Source organism: Nannospalax galili, unplaced genomic scaffold (genome assembly GCF_000622305.1).
Source record: "Nannospalax galili isolate Female #2095 unplaced genomic scaffold, S.galili_v1.0 scaffold744, whole genome shotgun sequence".
Taxonomy (NCBI): Eukaryota; Metazoa; Chordata; class Mammalia; order Rodentia; family Spalacidae; genus Nannospalax; species Nannospalax galili.
The window spans coordinates 1,499,406-1,518,420 of NW_008351509.1; the positions used below are offsets into that span (position 1 = coordinate 1,499,406).

The 19,015-nt window shown below is 49.4% G+C and overlaps 1 protein-coding gene across 11 annotated transcripts in view; it reads left to right on the forward strand.

The window, feature by feature from the left end:
- Mcf2l (MCF.2 cell line derived transforming sequence like) overlaps positions 1–19,015 on the forward strand; it is a 173,613-nt gene that overhangs the window by 103,012 nt on the left and 51,586 nt on the right. For all 11 annotated transcript variants that reach the window (XM_008848408.2, XM_008848407.2, XM_008848413.2 and 8 more), the window contains 2 exons: positions 7–90; positions 7,108–7,222. In XM_008848408.2, coding sequence (XP_008846630.1) covers positions 7–90; positions 7,108–7,222 — 199 coding nt within the window. The remainder of the gene's footprint in view (positions 1–6; positions 91–7,107; positions 7,223–19,015) is intronic.

Here is a 19,015-nt window from a genome sequence, read left to right on the forward strand (position 1 = left end):
CAACAGATGAAATCATGCACCAGGACATCGTCCCACTCTGTGCTGCGGACATCCAGGAGCAGCTGAAGAAGCGCTTTGCTTACCTGTCTGGTGAGTTCAGGAAGCCAGGGTTGTGGGAGCAGCCTGTGAGCTGGAGCCAGACACTGCCTGGGCCTGGTGTAGGCCTGGCCCCAGCAGTTCTTCCCCTGGGGTTGAGACAGGAAGAGTCACCAGGGCTACAGCCTACCCTGGATCAGCTGCAGAGTGGCTTCACTGTGCTCTGTGACGCAGACAGCATGATGCATGTTGCTGGCAGCTGGAAGGAGGTGGCGGGGCCTGATCAGTTTCCTCTGTATTCTTACTGCAATTTTCCAAACTATGTGATTCACCAAGAAAAGAGGTTTATTTGGCTCCCAGATCTGGAATTCCAAGACTGAGGGCTACATCTGAGGTGGCCTTCTTGCTGGCTAAGTCCTGAAGTGATTGAGGGCATCATGTGATTAGAGACAGTACACCAATGTGCACCTACGTGTCTCTGTGTGCGTCTGTGTCCTCCAGTCTCTCTTTATAAAGCCACTAGGACTCAATCACAGGGCACCTGGCTGGTGACTAATCCTAATCACCTCCCAGAGGCCCCCTCTGTTTACCATAATTGGATTAAGTTTCTACCTCTCAGAACCTCCCAATAGAGATTAAACTCTAGCACTCAAAAGGCACTTAGATCCCAGGGTCCTGAGATGTCAGGGTCTAGAGAAGGATGAGCAGGTCTGACTCAGGCTGCCTGGAACATGGGCTGTCAACCCCACTGGCCTTGCTGTGGTAAGGGCTGGGGCTGTCCCACCGGATGCCCCCTCTCAGGCAGCAGTGGTCTTGAGCCTGGCCAAGCCAAAGCCTGAGGGACTGGCTGTCCCACCTTATGCAGTAGCTGGTGCATCCATGCCTAGCCTTGTAACAATACTCATGTGTTAAGGCTACACAGGCTCCCTGAGAGAGTGCCCTCAGCACACAGATGCTGCCACGTCTATCTGCCGACACCAATTCAGAGTAAGGCCACATGTGAGCCTTCCTTAAGATCTGAGGCTAGCTCAACAGCTTTGGGACCCCCTCCTCAGCCATATGAGGTGGGGGGGCCTCCATCCATACCCATGACCCTAGATCTAGCTCAACACTCAGTACCTTCTCTGCCTTGTCTGACATGTCCCTAGTCATCAGACCTGTGGTCAAGGTGACCTGTTCCAGACACATAGATGGGGGGGTTGGGGGGGGAGCCTGGCAGCAGGGCTGAGGTACAGTTAGTAGGGTTTATGTCACTGACTAAGAAGAGTCCAGCAGGGTGAGGCAAGCAGGAAAGTGGAGCCTCTGAGAAAGTGGCTGATGAAGCAAGTCAGCGCTTCCCAAAGAGGAGTCATCCTGAGGAGGAAGGAGAAAGTGGGTTCCTGAGAGGACAGTGGGAGGGGTGAGGATTAACCTGGGCTAAGGACAGTTGCAACAAAAGTTTGTGAATATGCTACTGTGTCTGGCCCTCGTCCCTGCTTCTGACCTCCCCACCTTCCTCCTACCTGTCCTACCGCAACAAGGGTCCAGGCTTAGATACGTGTGTACCCTCACCTTGAGTCACTAGCCTTGACCTTAAACATGAGCTGCCCATTTGTCCCTACTTGGGGGCCCAGTGTACCTGGGGGGCGAGAGCCTGGGAGCCCTAGTGCCTCCTCACACCCCTCTACAACCCAACACCATCCTGGGAGTTCCAGGCTTCTTGGTAGATGATGGTAAGATCAGGTTCCCATCAGCTAAGATTCCTTGTTGAATGTGACCTCATCAGCTGAGGCCCTAGACATTGACTCCACCTGCCCAAGAGAGTACCAAATGAGAAAGAGACACACAGCTGAGGTTCTCTATCCAACTGTAATGGTTTGGAAGTGTCTGAGGATGAGCTCATAAGGGCCTAGAAAGCTGATAGCCGCCCCCTCTGGCAGCTAGAACACAGACCTCAGTCCCCTAACCACAAGGGTCTGTACTCTGCTGTCACCTGAGGGGGCCTGGAAGAGGCCCAAATTCAGGTGAGATGCAGCCCACAGGCCTCTGAGACCTAAGGGTTCTGCTCAGCCAAGCTTGGTAGCTGTGAGCTGGTAAATGGTGGTGTTCTCCATTGCCAAGAGTGTGGAAATTTATTATAAAATGATTCCAATACATAGAATTTGAATGTCTACAACCATCCTCCAAGTTAGACCATCTGGGCTTCCATCATGTTAATGGAGACTTCGTACCCAAGGCACTTTGCAAACCTCAACAGGTGTCCATCCTTTTCTTGTTCTTGCATCCCATTCACCAGGACACGCTGGCACCCTACCTGGGGATCTGCATTGTCACTGTGCCTGAGCCACATCCATGCTTGGAACAGCCCTGCTCTGCTGGCTTGTTGCTTTTCTGTCCTCTGGAAGATACAGCTTCATACTCTATAGCCAACCCTGGCTTGCTCTCCAATCTTCAACCCTGTTATAAGGTTATAAGACTATGACAGGATTTAAAACAAAACCACTATAAGCTATAAATGTCAGTGCCTACTGGTGCAGGATTCTGCATTTTACTTTCTTGTCTGCTGTAAACCAAAATTAGGTAGGAAATTAGCTCATTCTTAGGCATACAAATCTAAAGTCTTCAGGACAGTCACTCAGCAGGTCTCAAGATGACCCCATGATGCAGCTGTCCTGAAAATGCTCATCAAGCACCTTTGCAATGCATGTGCAGTATCAGAGACATTCACCACATTCACCCACTGCTTGGGACTCTCCAGTATGGAGCAGGATTGCCCCTCCCATGCCCCAGGCCTGTTGGATGTACAGAGATGGGAGGCTGAGGAAGCTTTGTGCAGCCACCTGGCTGGCCTACAGGCTCCAGGGCCCCACAGACTCCATGGTCTTTGCCCCAGAATGCTGTTGACTCTCTCTGGTGGTACCTCACTTTCCCAGTGTTCATAGCCTACCCTCCTTCCTGGCAGCTTAAAAGGCTGAATTGCAGCTGATCTGAAGTTTTCTCCAAATGTATGGCCACCTCACAGAGAGTTCCAGGGACCCTCAGCACCCTTTCCACCTATGGGCAGAGTCTGTGGTAGACTCCTCAGACCCTCAGGGCTTTGTCTGTTTCTGACACCACAGCCAGTCTGGGCTAGTCTCTGCTCTTGGGCATCACCTTCAAGAGAAACAGAAATGGACAGGCACTTGGAAGCCCTACGTGCGCACAGAGCATCAAAGCAGGGTGATCAACAGAAGACTAAAGGGCAGAGCCACTCTCACCGGCCTCTGTGTTGTGCTTCAGGAGCCCATGGTCACGTGGTGTCTGAGATAGCTGAGAGGCTTTGGCCTAAATGTCCATGTTCCCCCATATCTGCATGTCAAGGCCCAATCCCCAATGAAGTAGTGTGAGGAGATAGGCTATCTAGTAAGCACCATCTGTCAACCACAAAGTCCTCATCAGTCACTGAGGCTGCAGGCACCCTGACCTAGGACTTACAGCCTCCAGAGCTGTGAAAAAGAAACTTCTGCTGTTTATAAACCACCAGTTGTTAGAGCACACCAAACAGATGAAGACGCTAATGCTTGTGAAAGTATAAATCACTATGTTAAACCCTTTGCGCTGACAAAGGCCTTCTTTAAATCTAAATCCGTGATTTCTTATAAATACCCAGCTTCAGAAGGATACCTTTGGACACTTTTGTACTAACATGAAGTTTTATGTCTTTTTAAAGATTTTGTTTTTAACAATTATCTCAGGATATAGATTTAAGCATTAATTATCATTTTAACAATTTCATTCCTAAGCAGCCTGCTTGAACCTAGGGGAGGCAGTTATACTCGGTCTCCGGTTTCTGGACCTGGATAAAAACAGGGAAAGGCAGCAACTGCTCTGGGCTGTCAGGTGCAGGGTCCTGGATGCCTCTGGAATGGACAGTGTCAGGAGAAGTGACTACACCTCCTGCTCCTGGTTGGAGCCATTGTCCAGCTGTCTTTGGGAGCTGTGGACAGGCCAGAGTCACGGAAAGACTGTACCCTTGACTCAGTGGGAAGAGCAGGATCCTTGCTGATGTCACAGCCAGGACACCAACAAAGATGCAGATTCCCAGATGACCTGGGTGGTTTGGTTGTACTGTCCCCATGCTAAACAAGGACAGACATCCAGGGGAGAGACAGGCCTGGCCTGGGATGGTGGCAGCAAATAGCCTGTGGTGGTAAATGTGCCCTGGGATGCTCCTGCTGGGTCAGGCACAATGCTCTGGGGTTAGCATGTCTTGAAGATGTTCTTTTCCAGTGTTTGCAATTTTAGGTGAGCTAGAGCACACCCCCATTCTGCCTCTCTCCTCTACTCTATTCCTTCTCCCCTCTTCTTCTTCCTCTTCTTCCTCCTCTTCTTCCTCCTCCTGTTCCTCCTCCCATTCTTCCTCCTGTTCCCACTCCTCCTCCCTGCCAAGTCAAATCCAAATGTGACAGAAGAACTGGTGGATGGTAAACTTTCACCAATCAGTACTCAAACACCAGACCACAAAGGAATTGCCAACTGTGTAAGAAGTCCTTGTGTCCCCAGAGTGTTGGAGCTCACATGAACCCATGATCTTACCACAACCTGTCCATCTATATAAAGAAGGAGTGGTTCATTTGCACTTTGAAATTCCTACTGGAAACAGACTGGAGATCCCACCCTGCAGCATGCTGTCAGCTTTCCTGTTTGGAACTTTCTGTTCTGTTCCTATAAGTTCCCATGAAATCCAAGTTCCAAGAAAAAAAAGGGCAGCCATGGAACATGATCATTCCTTGTACCTAGGGTTCTCTTTTGCTTTGTCTCACAGAGTACTCCTACCCTTAATTACAATGGAAAAATTGCCACAGCCTCCTGACTGTTGTAGGTGGGACGCAAGATGATGAGGTGAATTCCACAATCTCGATGGCATCTGAGTGTGGCCGGTGTAGGATGGTTCCAACAACCGATTCAGTATCTGCTGTTGGCCTCTGCTACAGAAATCTCCTCTTCTCTGAGAGGAAGTGAGAACTAAACACAAATGATAGTGGCTGAGAAAGCAAGTGGGCCACCCTGGACAGTGCTGTGCAGGGCACTGTTCCCTCCAGAATGGAGTCTGGAGGTCCAGGGGGCTTTAGTGCTCGAGCTACCAGAGCATGCTTGGGACTAGTGCAGGAGGATGTGTCCACTGTGTAACTGTTTACATGTTACAGATGAGGCAGGCCAGCTGGCGGGTTTGTTGGACATATGGGGACTCAGTCTCTAATGGGGAAGGTGACAGGGTGGCCTTGGCATGGGCCCCACCTGGAGTTTATGATCTTCTCAGGAAGTGCTGACTCAAAGCATCAAATATTCTCTTTAAAGAAGTGAGCTGGGAGGGCTGTTGGGCTAGCTAATAGGGGAAGCTCTCTGGCATGTAGTGAAGACTCTGCAGTGATAAGAGGCAAGGGGCCAGGGGATGGCCTGAGCTTCTTATACCTGTGTGGTGGCTCCCACTGGGATGGTGGGCCTGGTAGAGGCTCTGCCACCAAGTAAGGAATAAGATGGGGAGGTTATTGGTGACCACAGAGAGTGACAGATGTTCACTGTGTGTTATCTGGTGTGTGCACTCCTGAAGTGTATGGTCACTCTCAGCCTGTGATGACATGGACAATGGTGGCATATGCTCAGTTATCTGTTGTATAACACAGCATTCTGAAACTTAGCTGGAAATAGCCTCAGTGTGTGGATTAGAAATCTGGAAGGCTTAGCCTGTGGCTCATCCCATGTGGCTAGGACCATTCATTGTTGGGCTGTGTCCATTGGGGGCCAGGCCAGAATACACTGTGGGTTGGCTCATCAGTATCTGTGTTCTCCACACAGCCTGCCTTGGGCCTCCCCTTCTCTGTCCTTAGCATCCTTAGGCCTCTTGATGATGCAGGCCCAGCTACTGCATGGCTACATGAAGTCCTGAGGGAGTGGGGAAACTGCCTCAGGCTCATACAACCTCACTTTGCCCCGTCCTGTAGTCAGAACAGGTGCGGGGGAAGGGGTTATAGATTCAAGCCCAGGAGAGCGGCAGTGGTCCCACCAGTGGTCATGGCAGGCATTATCTCCCACCCTTGGAACAACAGCCTTCAGACAGACCTGCAGCCCTGGCTGGGTGGCCATGAGGTCTGGGTGTTGTGGAGCCCTCATTGCTGAGTTGTTAAAAACATGGCTGGAGAGATGGCTTAGCACTTAAGAGCACTGACTGCTCTTGCAGAGGACCCAGGTTTGATTCCCAGCACCTACTTAGCAGCTAAGAACAGTCTGCAACTCCAGTTCCAGGGGATCCAACACCCTCTTCTGACCTCCTCAGGTATTGCACAACATGGGTACATATATACACATGCAGGCAATATACTCATACACATAAACTAATAAATAAAATATTTTTAAAAACATGGGATGTAGGAGGAGCTACACTTGCTTACAAACACAATGGCTAACAAGTCATTAGAATTACCCCTATATGAAATATATAGTCTTAAAATGATGGTCAAGTTCTTACCAAGCAACTTTGTCAACTCAGCAGTCACAATAGAGTTGAAAGGAGGTAGGCAGGAATGTTTAGGTAAAATGAGGGAGTAATTTTTAAAGTAATTTAAAAAAATATTATTATTACATTTATTTATTGGAGGGTGGGGTCAGAGAATAACTTGTAGGAGTTGGTTCTCTCTTCCACCATATGGGTCCAGAGGATGGAAAGCAGGTCGTCAGGCTTGGTGACAATCACTTCTACCCACCGAGCCATCTTAATGGCTTTGTTATTATGTTTTTGGAAGAATCTTGATACACAGTCCAGACTGCTTTGGCCTTTAGACTTGCTGGGATTACAGGTGTGTGTCATTGTGCCTGGGATTACAGGTGTGTGTCACCGCGCCTAGCCGGGCAGCTGTTTTAGTTCTTCTCATTTTTGTACACTGTCAATATTTCTTCCAAAAGCGTGCATTTTTTTCAGAGTGAATGCATAGATCAGTGAGGAATTCTCTTTAATTTTAACTGAAACACCCAGAGTTTATGAAAAGCCTCTGTTTCCTGTTGAAGACAGCTGGGAAGCCAAACTCAGCTTAAGAACCTACCTTTGTTTCTCCCTAGGTGGGCGGGGGCAGGACGGAAGCCCAGTTATCACCTTTCCAGACTACCCAGCCTTCAGCGAGATCCCGGACAAGGAGTTCCAGAATGTCATGACCTATCTCACCAGCATCCCCAGGTAGGGCCTGCTGAAGCCAGAGCTATGGCTTGTGCCTTTGACCCCTTGACCGAGACCCCTGGGAAGAGGTGGAGCTTCATCAATGAAGGGAACTGTGGCCCAGAAGAGCTGAGGATCTTGCCTGAGATCTGGTCTGGGGTCAGAGTCCACTGTTAAAGCTGCCAAGCCTGTCCTCCCAGAGCCCTGGAGCTGTAATTCCAGCACTTGAGAGACTGAGACAGGAGGGTCCCGAGTTAAGGCCAGTCTGAACTACTAGGGAGTTCCTATTTCAGGAAAACAAAATATAATCACTTTTCTCTTCATGAATGCCACTAGCCATTTTATATTCTGTGCTCAAAGATCCACAGTGGGCGGGGTCTCTCTCTGCATCCCCGAGGGAGGCCCCATTGTAGTTATATCTATGGAGGGAGATCGTTTGTAGCTGAGGTCCAACTTGTCCCAAATGTGGCCCATGTGTTCTCAGTAGGAGCAGAGTAGAGTTCCATCTCCAGACAGGTGATGTATTAGGGTTCCCTAGAGGAAGAGAACCCATGGAATGAATATATATTAAAAGAGGATTTATTAGTTGGCTTACACAATACAATGTGTGTAGTCCAATGATGGCTGCCTCACATCAGAGAAGCCCAGAACCTGGCAGCTCCTCAGTCTATGAGACTGATTATCTCAGCAGACCAAGTCCAGGACTGAGGGCCTGGAGGATTCCTGGAAAGCTGCTGGTTTTCAGTCTGGATTGGAAACCTGAAGAAACTGAGTCTAACATCAGCAAAGGAATGTAGCAGTGACAGCAACAGGATAGATGAATTTGCCAGCCAGGGTGAAGGCAGGCAGGCAAAAAGCAAAGCTTTCTCCTCCCTTGTCCTTTTATCAGGGCTACCACCAAAAGGTACTGCCCACATTTGGGGTGGGTCTTCCTTCAAATGAATGATCTGATCAAGAAAGTCCCTCACAAGAGTACTGAGGTTTGCGTTTTAGTTCATTCTAGATCCAGTCAAGTTGACAACCAAGATTAGCTGTCACAGGTGGCACAGCCAGCCCTGGCCTCACTGTCTCAAATGGGAGGATTCGGACCCTGAGCTGAAGGGGACGGAGCCTCTGGATATTATTGAAGACAGGATGGCATCCTCATGTGTGCAATTTGACAGAGCAGCAGCTGCAGTGAGCATCACGCCAAGTGACAACCTTAATGTGATAGCTGCATTCTTCATTCGTGAAGTAAGGGATGTGTCCATGTCGAGGAGGGTGCAGCCAGTAAGCTACAGAGTAGCTATCTGGTACTCAATTGGCCTTCCATCCTTGGCTCACCAATGTTACCAACCAGTTGCAAGATGATGGTAACTCGGAGTTCTGTGGATCAGTGTTAGGACAGATCCTAACATCATTCCCATCTCCTACCTTCCTGTAGAAACCACCAGTCAGTTATGCCCAGTCACAGCCAGAGTGAACTTTGAGGGGATAAGCAGTAGATTCTTCTGGCAGGTATCTATTAGCAGGGAAGAGCTGTCTGGGCAGGGGAGCTGCCCAGTGGACACAGGAGAAAGGTAGACATTTCTATGAACAGAGCAAAGGTGGCTGGAGTCCAGTGCTATTATGTGCCCTGCCTGCCTGCTTTTTTTTTTTCCTTGTGGATCTTGGTACCCAACATAGCCAGCTCTGTGCTAAAGCCTGGGGATGACTTGATATTGCCCAGCATTTCTGAGCATTTTCTTCCTGGTCCTTACAGCCACACCACCACAGGGAGGCAGCATGTATGGCCAGTATGCCTAATGGGTGATGGCAGTGTCTAGGAAGTGACCACCGGGGGCCCAGGATACATAGGTATAACATGTCTGGGGACAGCAGAGACAGGCCAGGAGTCCTAGGGGCAGCTGTGGCCCCAGACTTCTGGTCTTCAGACTCACAAAGCTAAATAAGATAACTGCCAGTGCAGAATTGAGTGACACGCCCACTCCTTGGGTGTTGGTGGTTGCTCCTGCTTACATCCCAGAACCAGAAATTGAGTCTCCTTCCTCATGTGGAACCTTCAGGTCCTCCTGTCAGAACACTTCCTACCCCTCGGTCACCAGGTCACTTCTCTAGGATGTGCTCAGGAGCTCAGAAGCTGCTTATAGATACCGAGAGGACACAGTGTTCTGTTTACCAAGTGGTTCTAGAACCTTCCCCAACCCCTTCTATCCGCTTTCCCTCTTTCATCCCCATCCAGAAATCTCAGATCCAAACCTCTGTGGACTGAGACACCATGCCTCCTCTGTAGTGATCATAGACAAGCAAGCTCACAGACAAAGCTCTTGCTGCCAGAGCCCCAACTGGTGGCTCCTTAGGCCCATGTCTGATGGCACTGCTTGACAGGTTAGGCCCTGGGCAGCAATAGTCATGTGACACTGTTTCCTAGGTCTGTTGGTCACTTTCTGTAGCTGTGATAAAACACCATGACCAGAGGCAACTGATGGAAGAATTTATTTGGACTTATGGCTCTAGAGGGGAGTCTAATGGCAAAGAAGGCAGAAAGTGGCAGGGGTAGAAGCTGGCTGGTCACGTTTCACCACATGGGAAGAGAGTGTGAACAGGAAGTGGGATGAGGCTGTAGACTCCCAAAGCTCACCCCCAGTGGTTACTCCCTCCAGCAAGTTTCTACCTCCCAAGGGTTTCATAACATCTCCAAACAGCAACACCTACTGGGGATCAAGTGTTCAAATGGGCATACCTATGGGACACATTTCTCATTCAAACCAGCATCCCAGTCTGTGGATGAATCTTGGGTGTCCCAGTCACCCTTAAATCTAAAAGCTGAAAACACTATTTTATGTCACCAGTCTACATCAGTCTCTGGAAATGTTGGCACTAACACACTTGATTTAATGGTGGTGAGCCTCTCTCTGGGCTCATGACTGGCTGGCTCTCTCTTACCTGCTTGCTCTTAGGACCTTCTCCATACCCTGGGATCAGCTTTCCACCTCAGGACCTTTGCACTTGCTGTCCCTCTGCCCAGGCTGCCTCCACAAGAAGGCCTCCATCACTGCCTATTTGGAGGAGGAAGTGCCCTTCAAGGCCTCTCCAGGCATCCATGCCTTACTGGCTTGTCATGTTCACTGGGCTTGTCCCAAATCAGCCTACTTGTCTAGCATCTATGTAGATGGAATACAGATGGAAGCAGGCTTATGATTCCTCAGCAGATGTTTATGTGTGTTCAGGAAAGCACAGCACACATACCCAGCCATGATGGGAGGACCCCGGGGCTTCACCCAGCACACTTGACCCTAAGGCTCCCCCCCCCCCCGGCCACTCATGTTAATTGGGACATTGGGCTGTGTTGAGAGTTCACACCTCATCAGGATAGAGCATTTCCAATGCCTGATTCTAAGAAAGCATGTCTCATGTTAATTGGGACATTGGGCTGTGTTGAGAGTTCACACCTCATCAGGATAGAGCATTTCCAATGCCTGATTCTAAGAAAGCATGTCTCATGTTAATTGGGACATTGGGCTGTGTTGAGAGTTCACACCTCATCAGGATAGAGCATTTCCAATGCCTGATTCTAAGAAAGCATGTCTGTATCAGAAGTGGGAGACACGGGGATCGCAAGACAGTGGCTGGTTGCTATGGGGTCTCCTAGAGCTGGCTAGAGGCCGTGTCTGAAGCTAGAGTAAGAGAATCTGCTTCCAAGACTCCAGTTCCCAAAGGCATGGAGGGCATCTGTATGAGAGTGAGGGGGTGTGCACTAGAGTGTGCCCTACATGTATGTGTGTCAGTGCAAATATGGCATGTGAAGTATATAGTTTGTGGGGTGTGTGTGCAGTGCACTCAGCTGTGTGTGGGGTGTGGTGCATGTGTGCAACAGATATGTGGGGGTGTGGCAGAGTGTGTGGCATGTGATACACATGTGGGTGATATGTCACGTGTATCTGGTATGTGGCACACGTGTCTATGGTATATGGTATGCATGATTGTTTCATGTTGCGTGTGTGGTATATAGTACATTTATCTGGTTATGGCACATATGTGTGGTTGTATGTGTTGCATGTGTGTTCTGGTTAGCTTTATATTGTTGTGATAAAACACTGACCAAAACCAACTTGGGGAGGAAAGGGTTTATTTGGATTACAGCTCAGAGCCCATCATCAAGGGAAGTCAATGCAGGAACTCATGGCAGGACCATGGAGCACAGACCATGGAAGAGTACTGCTTACTGCCTTGCTCCTGTGGCCTGTGCCCAGGCTTCCTTCTTATTCACCCTGGGACCATCTTCCCAGGGGTGGCACTGCCCACACTGGACTGGGCCTTCCCACATCACTCAGCAATCAAGAAAATGTCTCCCAGACGTTCTCACAAGCCAGTCTGATAGAGGAAATTCACCAGTTGAATTTCCCACTTCTCTTCCCAGGTGTGTCAAATTGACAACTAACACTATCCAACACAATGTGTGTGGTGTGTGGCACATATGTGGTATAAGGCATATATGTGAGTTAGACGTGTGTGGTATGGTGAACATAGGGTGAGTAGTTGTGTGGTGAAATGTGTGTGGTATGTGGTACATATGTATAGTGTGTGATGGACTGTGTGGTATGTGATACATGTATATATTATGTTATGGATTGTGTGTCCTGTGAAATACATATATGTATTACGTGATGGACTGTGTATGGTATCTGGTACACATGTATACTGTGTGATGAACCGTATGTGGGGCTGTGGTACGCATGTATAGTGTGCAATGGACTCTGTGTACTGTGTGGTACATGGGTATAGTACGTGATGAACTGTGTGGTGTGTGGCACATGTATATAATGTGTGATAATTGTGTGTGGTGTGAAGTACACATATATAATATGTGATGGACTATGTGTGATATGTGGTACATGTGGTATGTGATGAATTGTGTATGGTGTGTGGTGTATAGTGTGTGATGGACTGTGTGTAGTGTGTGGTACATATGTATAGTATGCAATGGACTGCATATAGTATGTGGTACATATATATAATATGTGATGGACTGTGTGTGATATGTGGTGCATGGGTATAATGTGTAGTATAGTGTGTGATGGGCCGCATGTGGTGTGTGGTGCATGTGTGTACTGTCCATTTTTCCCTCTTCCCTGAATTTTTGACCCTGTGGGACCCAAGGCTCCCTTTTCATCCAGAAGTAAAATTCTTAAGTGGCTCTGTTTTCAAGAGATGACTGCAGCACCTCCGCTGACATGGCATGCCAGCAGAAGGGAGACAGCTTGATTTTAGTGTCACTGTTCTGACACAGCTGCTCCAGAAGTTAAGGAGAAAAGGGCCTGTGTATGTGGATTCTTGTGAGTGTGTCACTACATGTGGTGTCCATGGCCCAGCTCCTCTGGTTTCTGTGGGGGATGTTTGATAACATTCTAGAGTGTGAAAGCAGTCTTCATCACTTTACACAGCAGCTGTACCCCTGGGAAATGCCATATAGGGAGTATGGGGAGAAGCACTCATATGTCCTCACGTCTTATAGGAGCAACTCAGTGGGGACAGGATGGTAATAATGAAGGGGTGCACCTAGAAGTAACTGCAGTGCCATTGTGGGGGCTGCACCTAGGACCTGATCTGGGGGCAGACATGCCCTCCCCTGACAGCAGGGCCCTGGAAGGTACAGTGAGCCCTGTGGTCAGTGGACACACAGGTCCTTAAATCCCCCAGGAGTGGGAAGGCTGGGCTTCCCTCCCTTGCAGACTGGTCACCTACAGGTGGCTTACTCTACAGAGCTGTGGGGCAGAGCTGAGTAGAAAGAACCGAGCTACAAGTCCATGCAGAGCCAATGAACAAATCTCTCAAGACTACATTAAAGTTTATATTATTGCTTGTTTGTGTGCGTATGTATGTGTGTGAGAGTGAAGGTGTACATATGCCACAGCATGTGTGTGGAGGTCAGAGGACAACTTTTCTCCTCCTACATTATTCTGGGAGTTGAATCCAGATCATCAGGCTTGCATAGCAAGAACTTTTACCCACTGAGCCATCTCTCCAGCCCCTCCTGACTACTTTTAAGAGTTGGCTATGGCTGCTTTTTAACCAAGTGTTAGTTTTGCTATGTTAAAGGAATGCTATGTTCTGAGTTTGACTCTGTTGTCATGTGCAAATGTCATGATAGCCGGCACCATTTTGAAACTGTAGGCTTAGGTGAACAGGCCGTGTCCACGTCTGTCTGGATATGTGTAAATACAGTGATTATTGGTCTTTGGGGAAATGACTCCCTGAAGTCTCTTTTGCTGTGACAAAATGTCTGATCGAAGTCACTCCCAGTTCAAGGTGCAGTCCATCGTGGTGTGGAAGTCGTGGAAGCAGAAGCCTGAGGTGGCCTCACATCACATCCACAGAAGCAGAGATGAAGGCTGGTGCTCAGCTCACTTTCTCCTTTTTATTCAGTCCAGGACCCCAGCCCGTGGGATGGGGCTGCTCACAGTTGTGGTGGGTTTTCTAATCTCAATTAACACAATCTAGAAACTCACAGATGTGCCCTGCCCCAAGGTTTGTGTCCTGGATGATTCTAGATCCTTTCAATTTGGCAGTCAGTTTTAATCATCACACTGGTTTACAGAGTGGCACATCAGCTGACCTCTGACAGTGTAGGTGGATCTGTTGTAGATGGTGGGCTTTGTGTTCTCACTATCCCTGAAGAGCTGAGTTTAGTCTTCTAGACAGAGGATGTGGGATGCCATGGAGAGCAGAGAATGAGAACAGACCCTGAGAAGGGAGCTGGCTGGAGTGCTGGGAGGACGGACAGTGATCACAGAACTGAGCAGGACCAGCCTGTCATCAAGGGGACAGGGGAGGATAGACAGTTGTCACAGAGCCCTAGGGAGGATCTAGCCTTTGGATGGAGGAAAATAGACATCTCAAGACTCCAAAGAAGAAATGAGCCCGTTCGGGGATAGCTGGGGAGCAGGACAGAGTGGGCCCAGCTCTCAGGACAGAGTATGGATGGGAGAGAGCTGTGGAGCCCCTCTGAGCAGTGACCTCATTCTGGGCAATGTGGGAACCAGGGTACATCATGAACCAAGGTGGACATGTGGCACGGAGAAACTGGAGGGACTGAAACAGAGGCAAGGGTAGAACTCGGGGTGTGCTCTGAAGAAGTCAGTAGGGTTTCCCGTGGGAGGGTAGCATAGATAAGGGTTGTGGTCACTTGAGAAATGAAGAGCCTAGAGAGGTAGTCGTGTTTCAAATAGCACTTGGACATCTGAGGGGAGGTAGCAGATCTGAACTGACCCATCTTGTGTTTGGAACCCAGAGCAGGGGCCTGGCTGGGAATGGGTGAGGGATGGTGGGCAGGGCTGAGGCTAGGCAGATCATGGGGAGAGTGCTAGAATAGAGCCCCTAGGTATCCCCAGAAGAGGTGACTAGGAAGATTCACTGTGCCAGGGGATGTAGGGCTGAGCAAATGAGAAGAATGAGCCCAAGTTGGGCCTAAGGAGCAGGGGAACTACTGGATCCTATAGGTCTGGGAGGTCCATGGGGTTCTAGGTCAGTACTGTGCTATGCCTGTACCAATAGCCCTGCCTCCTCCGCTGTCCCCTCCCATCATTACCAGTAGTTCTGCCACCTCCCCTGTTTCTCCTGTGATTATCCATGATTAGCCATGGTCTTGCCTGCTAGGACCCTGCTAAGATCCGTTTGAGGCAAGGGATTGGGTTCAAAATGTTAATGAGGACAAATTTGGCTGGATACGGGAGTGAAGTGGAGGGTACCTGAGACAACGCCTGCTGAGCTTGCCTGTGGGAGCATGGAAGTGGCTTGGGTAGCAGGAATGGGGAACAGACAGATTCTGCCCCAAGTCGAGAGGAACCTGAATGCGCTGCTGAAAGTGGCTTAATGGGGAGGAAGAGGGAGCCAACTCATCCTCCTCATCCTCACCTAGTGTGATGCTCTCTTAAGGCTAAGCTGGTGCTAGCAAATCATAGTGAGGCAAATCACAGAAACTGCAGAGCACCACTGTGTGGCAGTCACTCTGCCATAGCCATCTCCTCCTTCACAGACCCCTCTCGTGTGAACCTGGAGCTGGCCTCACCCACCCAACACTGCATAGTGATCACCAAATTCCCCTGATCCGCCCCCCACCAGCCTGAGTAGAGCTATCGAGGTGTCACAAGTATATGTATACTTACCTACACTCATATGCACATGATTGTGTGTGCTCACACAGTTGTATGTGTATTTGCATACAGGCTAACATATACACTCACTTATGTGCTTGTACATACTTGCACATGCTCGCTCTCACATCTGAGCTCATACATGCTCAAACACATGCCTGGGCCCCTCATAGGCACATTCTCGCACATGAACCCATGCATGCCTGGGTTCACACCTGGGCCCCTGCACAGATGTACTCTCACATGCACACACTCCTGTCTATTCTTAACATGTTTACATATGCATGCTCACACATAACTACATGTGTTTACTTGTGCTCTTATATACACACTCACATACTCACATGCATGTTTACACATGTGCATTCACATGCACACATTTACATTCATGTGGAGGCAAAGTAATTCAGGCTGAGTTACAGGCTTTAAGAATATTCAAGATAGGGGCTGAAGAGATAGCTCAGCAGTTAAGAGCACTGACTGCTCTTGACGAGGACCTGGGTTCAATTCCCAGTACCCACATGGCGGCTATGAACCGTCCTTAACGCCAGTTCCAGGGGAACCCGAAGCCCTCTTCTGACCTCCGCGGTACTGTGTGACATGGGTGCACTCACGAACATGCAGGCAATACACTCAGACACATAAAGTAAAAATAATAAAAAATTTTTTAAAAAAAAAGATTATTCAAGGGAGGCCAGATGTGGTGGTGCACAGCTTTCATCCCAGCATTCGGGAGGTAGAGGCAGGTTGATCTCTGTGAAATTGAGGCTGGCCTGGTCTACATAGTGAGTTCCAGGCCAGCTGAGGCTACAGAGAGACCCTGTCTCAAAAAAAAAAAAAAGAATGTTCAAGGGAGTCAAGGAAGCCAAGCATGATGGTCCATACCTGTTCATACTCAAGAGGCTAAGGCAGGAGGATTAACAAGTTCAAGTCCTGCCAAGGCAACATGGGGGATCCTGGAGGGTAGGAGGTGAGGGGAGAGGGATGAAAACAAAGAAAAAGAACAGAAGAGAATATTGATGGGAAAGGGAAAAACCATCCCAGGCTCGCTGCCTGTGTGAACAGAGTTGGTCAGCTCCAGTGACCAGCGTGGATTTTCTCTGCTATAGCTGTCATGGGCTCCTTGGGATTTCTGCAGCCACGGTTTGTGGTTGCTTCTGTAGGGTTAGTGTTGTCCAGTGAGTATATCCAGGGACCTAGGTAGGATGAGGCTGGTGGAGGTCTCAGACACCTTGGCTTTCTAGAGCACACTGACCATTGATCACAGATAGGCAGCCTCACCCCATCAGCAAAGGTTGCTGCTGTTTGCTGCACAACTGTCACATGAGCTAGGTCGTTACGTTACTAAGACACACTGATCCTGCCAGTGCAAATGCAAAGCAAAGTGCAGAGAGCATTTGCTCCGAAGAAGATCATAAATAAATCACCTGGAGGCGCCTTGCAGCAGGAGGACTGAGAGCAGCCAGATGGTATCAGGGCCACCTTCTACACAGCACATGAGCCTTTTGAATTCACACAGGCTGACAGGGATTCCTTGTCCAGCTGTTCTCAGTGATGAGGTCACTTTCCCTTGCCTCCCATCCAAGCCATCGTGCCCCTGGCCTGCAGACCCCAAAGCAACCAGACTTTTGGCCCTGAAATGACCTTAATCCTGCCATGGATTTGGGTGACAGTTTCCAAGGACACGTGAATATAAAAGTAGAATGTTATGTAGCCTGGCATGATGGCGCATGCCTTTAATCTCAGCACCCAGGAGGCGAGGCAGGTGGTCTCTGTGAGTTGGAGGCCATCCTGGTCTACATAGTGAGTTCCAGTCAGCCAGAGAGAGAGAGAGAGAGGCAGAGAAACGAGAACAGAGTGTGTGCGAGCATGCTAAGCCACCACTATACTTTGTTAAATATGAAAGATCCACTTCTGCTTCCTCACAGGGAACCACAGATAATGGTTGGTTAACCTCAAAACTATTCGCTCCCACTTGTAGTGGGACAGCACAGTCCCTGAGTCTCAACTTGCTTTTGCCCAGCAGTGCTCCAGTGCGCCCTTCAAGGTTGGCCCTGTTTAATGGTCCCTAACAGTGTAAATGTACCAAGTGCACCTGTCTGTTGAAAGGGGTCTTCTTCATGGTTGGGCCCTTTCATGGTGAAGGGCCGTTCCTGGATTAGTGGGTTTTTATGACAGTTTCTACATGTCTAGTCAAGTGGTGCTACCTTGAACCCCATGTATCCAGGGCTCATCCTTGCTGTCCCTTAGTGTTGTTAATGGCAGTTCTCACCCCAGTGATCACGAGCCATCAGTGGTTTGCAGGAAGAACTCCGCCTCCACTGTCAGCTTTGTACCAAGCCTAGAGGAACTTTGGTGGGTCAGGGCTTCCTCAAGCATGAATAAGCCCTCTACTCAACCCTCTTCCCCGAGGTCTCGTAGACTGCATTAGGCCTCAGCTTCCTGCACTGGTACTTTATTCATGGAACCCAGAGCTTTGAGTACTGGGGACTCTCTGAAGCATCCCAGAGGCCCTTCAATCCCTGTCCGCCGTGGTGACTACTTCTCACGAGGTCTGCTCCTGTGAGCTCACATTCTCCTAACCCCACCAGAGGCTGCCTCCTCATTCCTTGTCACAATTATTTCTGTGGCTGTCATCCTGGGTGATAGCCACTGGCTACCTGTGGCCATTTACATTTAAAATGAAAACAAAATAGTTCAGTTTCTGTTCATATGTGGCCAGGGACTGCTATGTTAGACAGCTACAGTCTGCAACAGATTGGTCTGTGATAGTGATAACCCATGCTCTGCATTCTAGGACAAAGCTAGTGATTATCCCAGTTCCTTGTTCAAGAAGAGGAGGCTGCAATATTTTATTGTAAGGAAGCTCAGGGAGGTCCAGGCGGTAATGTGGGGTGGCCTTCCTCAGCCCTATCACACCTCTTATACTGCATTCAGCTGGCTGTTCAGGAGGCTAGTGATGGCTGAGGGGAGACAGAACCTGTGTATTGGAGTTCCTGCTCCAGGTTAGAGAGGTGATACCTGGGGGAGGTCTTGGCAACCCTGGGTAGCCACCAAGGAGGACACTGCTGACTGCCCTACAGCCACAGTGAGGACAGAGGCTTGCCTATGGTTGTATGTGGCTCCCTACCCCCAACCCCATTGGTTTATTCGTGGGGGCTGGTGAGCTCTAGTTCTGAGCATAGACCAGCTCAGGACCAGCTAGCAAGAAAGCTCACAGAGGCCTTATATGGGGTCCTGGGAGGCTGAGGGAAAGGGGAGACAGGGTCTGCCTAGCCGAGATGCCTGAGGGTTGGACAGATTTCTCCAGGCCCTTTTAGATTGATAGCAGGGTCTCTTGCCTTCTCCTTCAGGGAAAGGCTGATTGAACCCAGGCTGCGGAACTGTGGGTTTTGTGTGGTCTTTTTTTCTTTCCTTGCCTTCCAGAACCATATGGCATATGACACTTTGCACATTGTGGTATCCCTTTGCCGTACACCAGCCCAGGGCACATACTTGTGACTTCATCCTCCACCCAAAGTTTAAGCCTTGGAGAACCATGTGGCTTGGGTAGGAATAGCCCTATAGATGGTCTTGAGGTTGATAACTGCTGCCCAGAGCCAGGCATAAGTAAAAACACCCATGGGTGGGCCCCTGACCTCACCCTCTGTTCTCCCCAGTCCCCAAAAAGAACCAGGCCCAT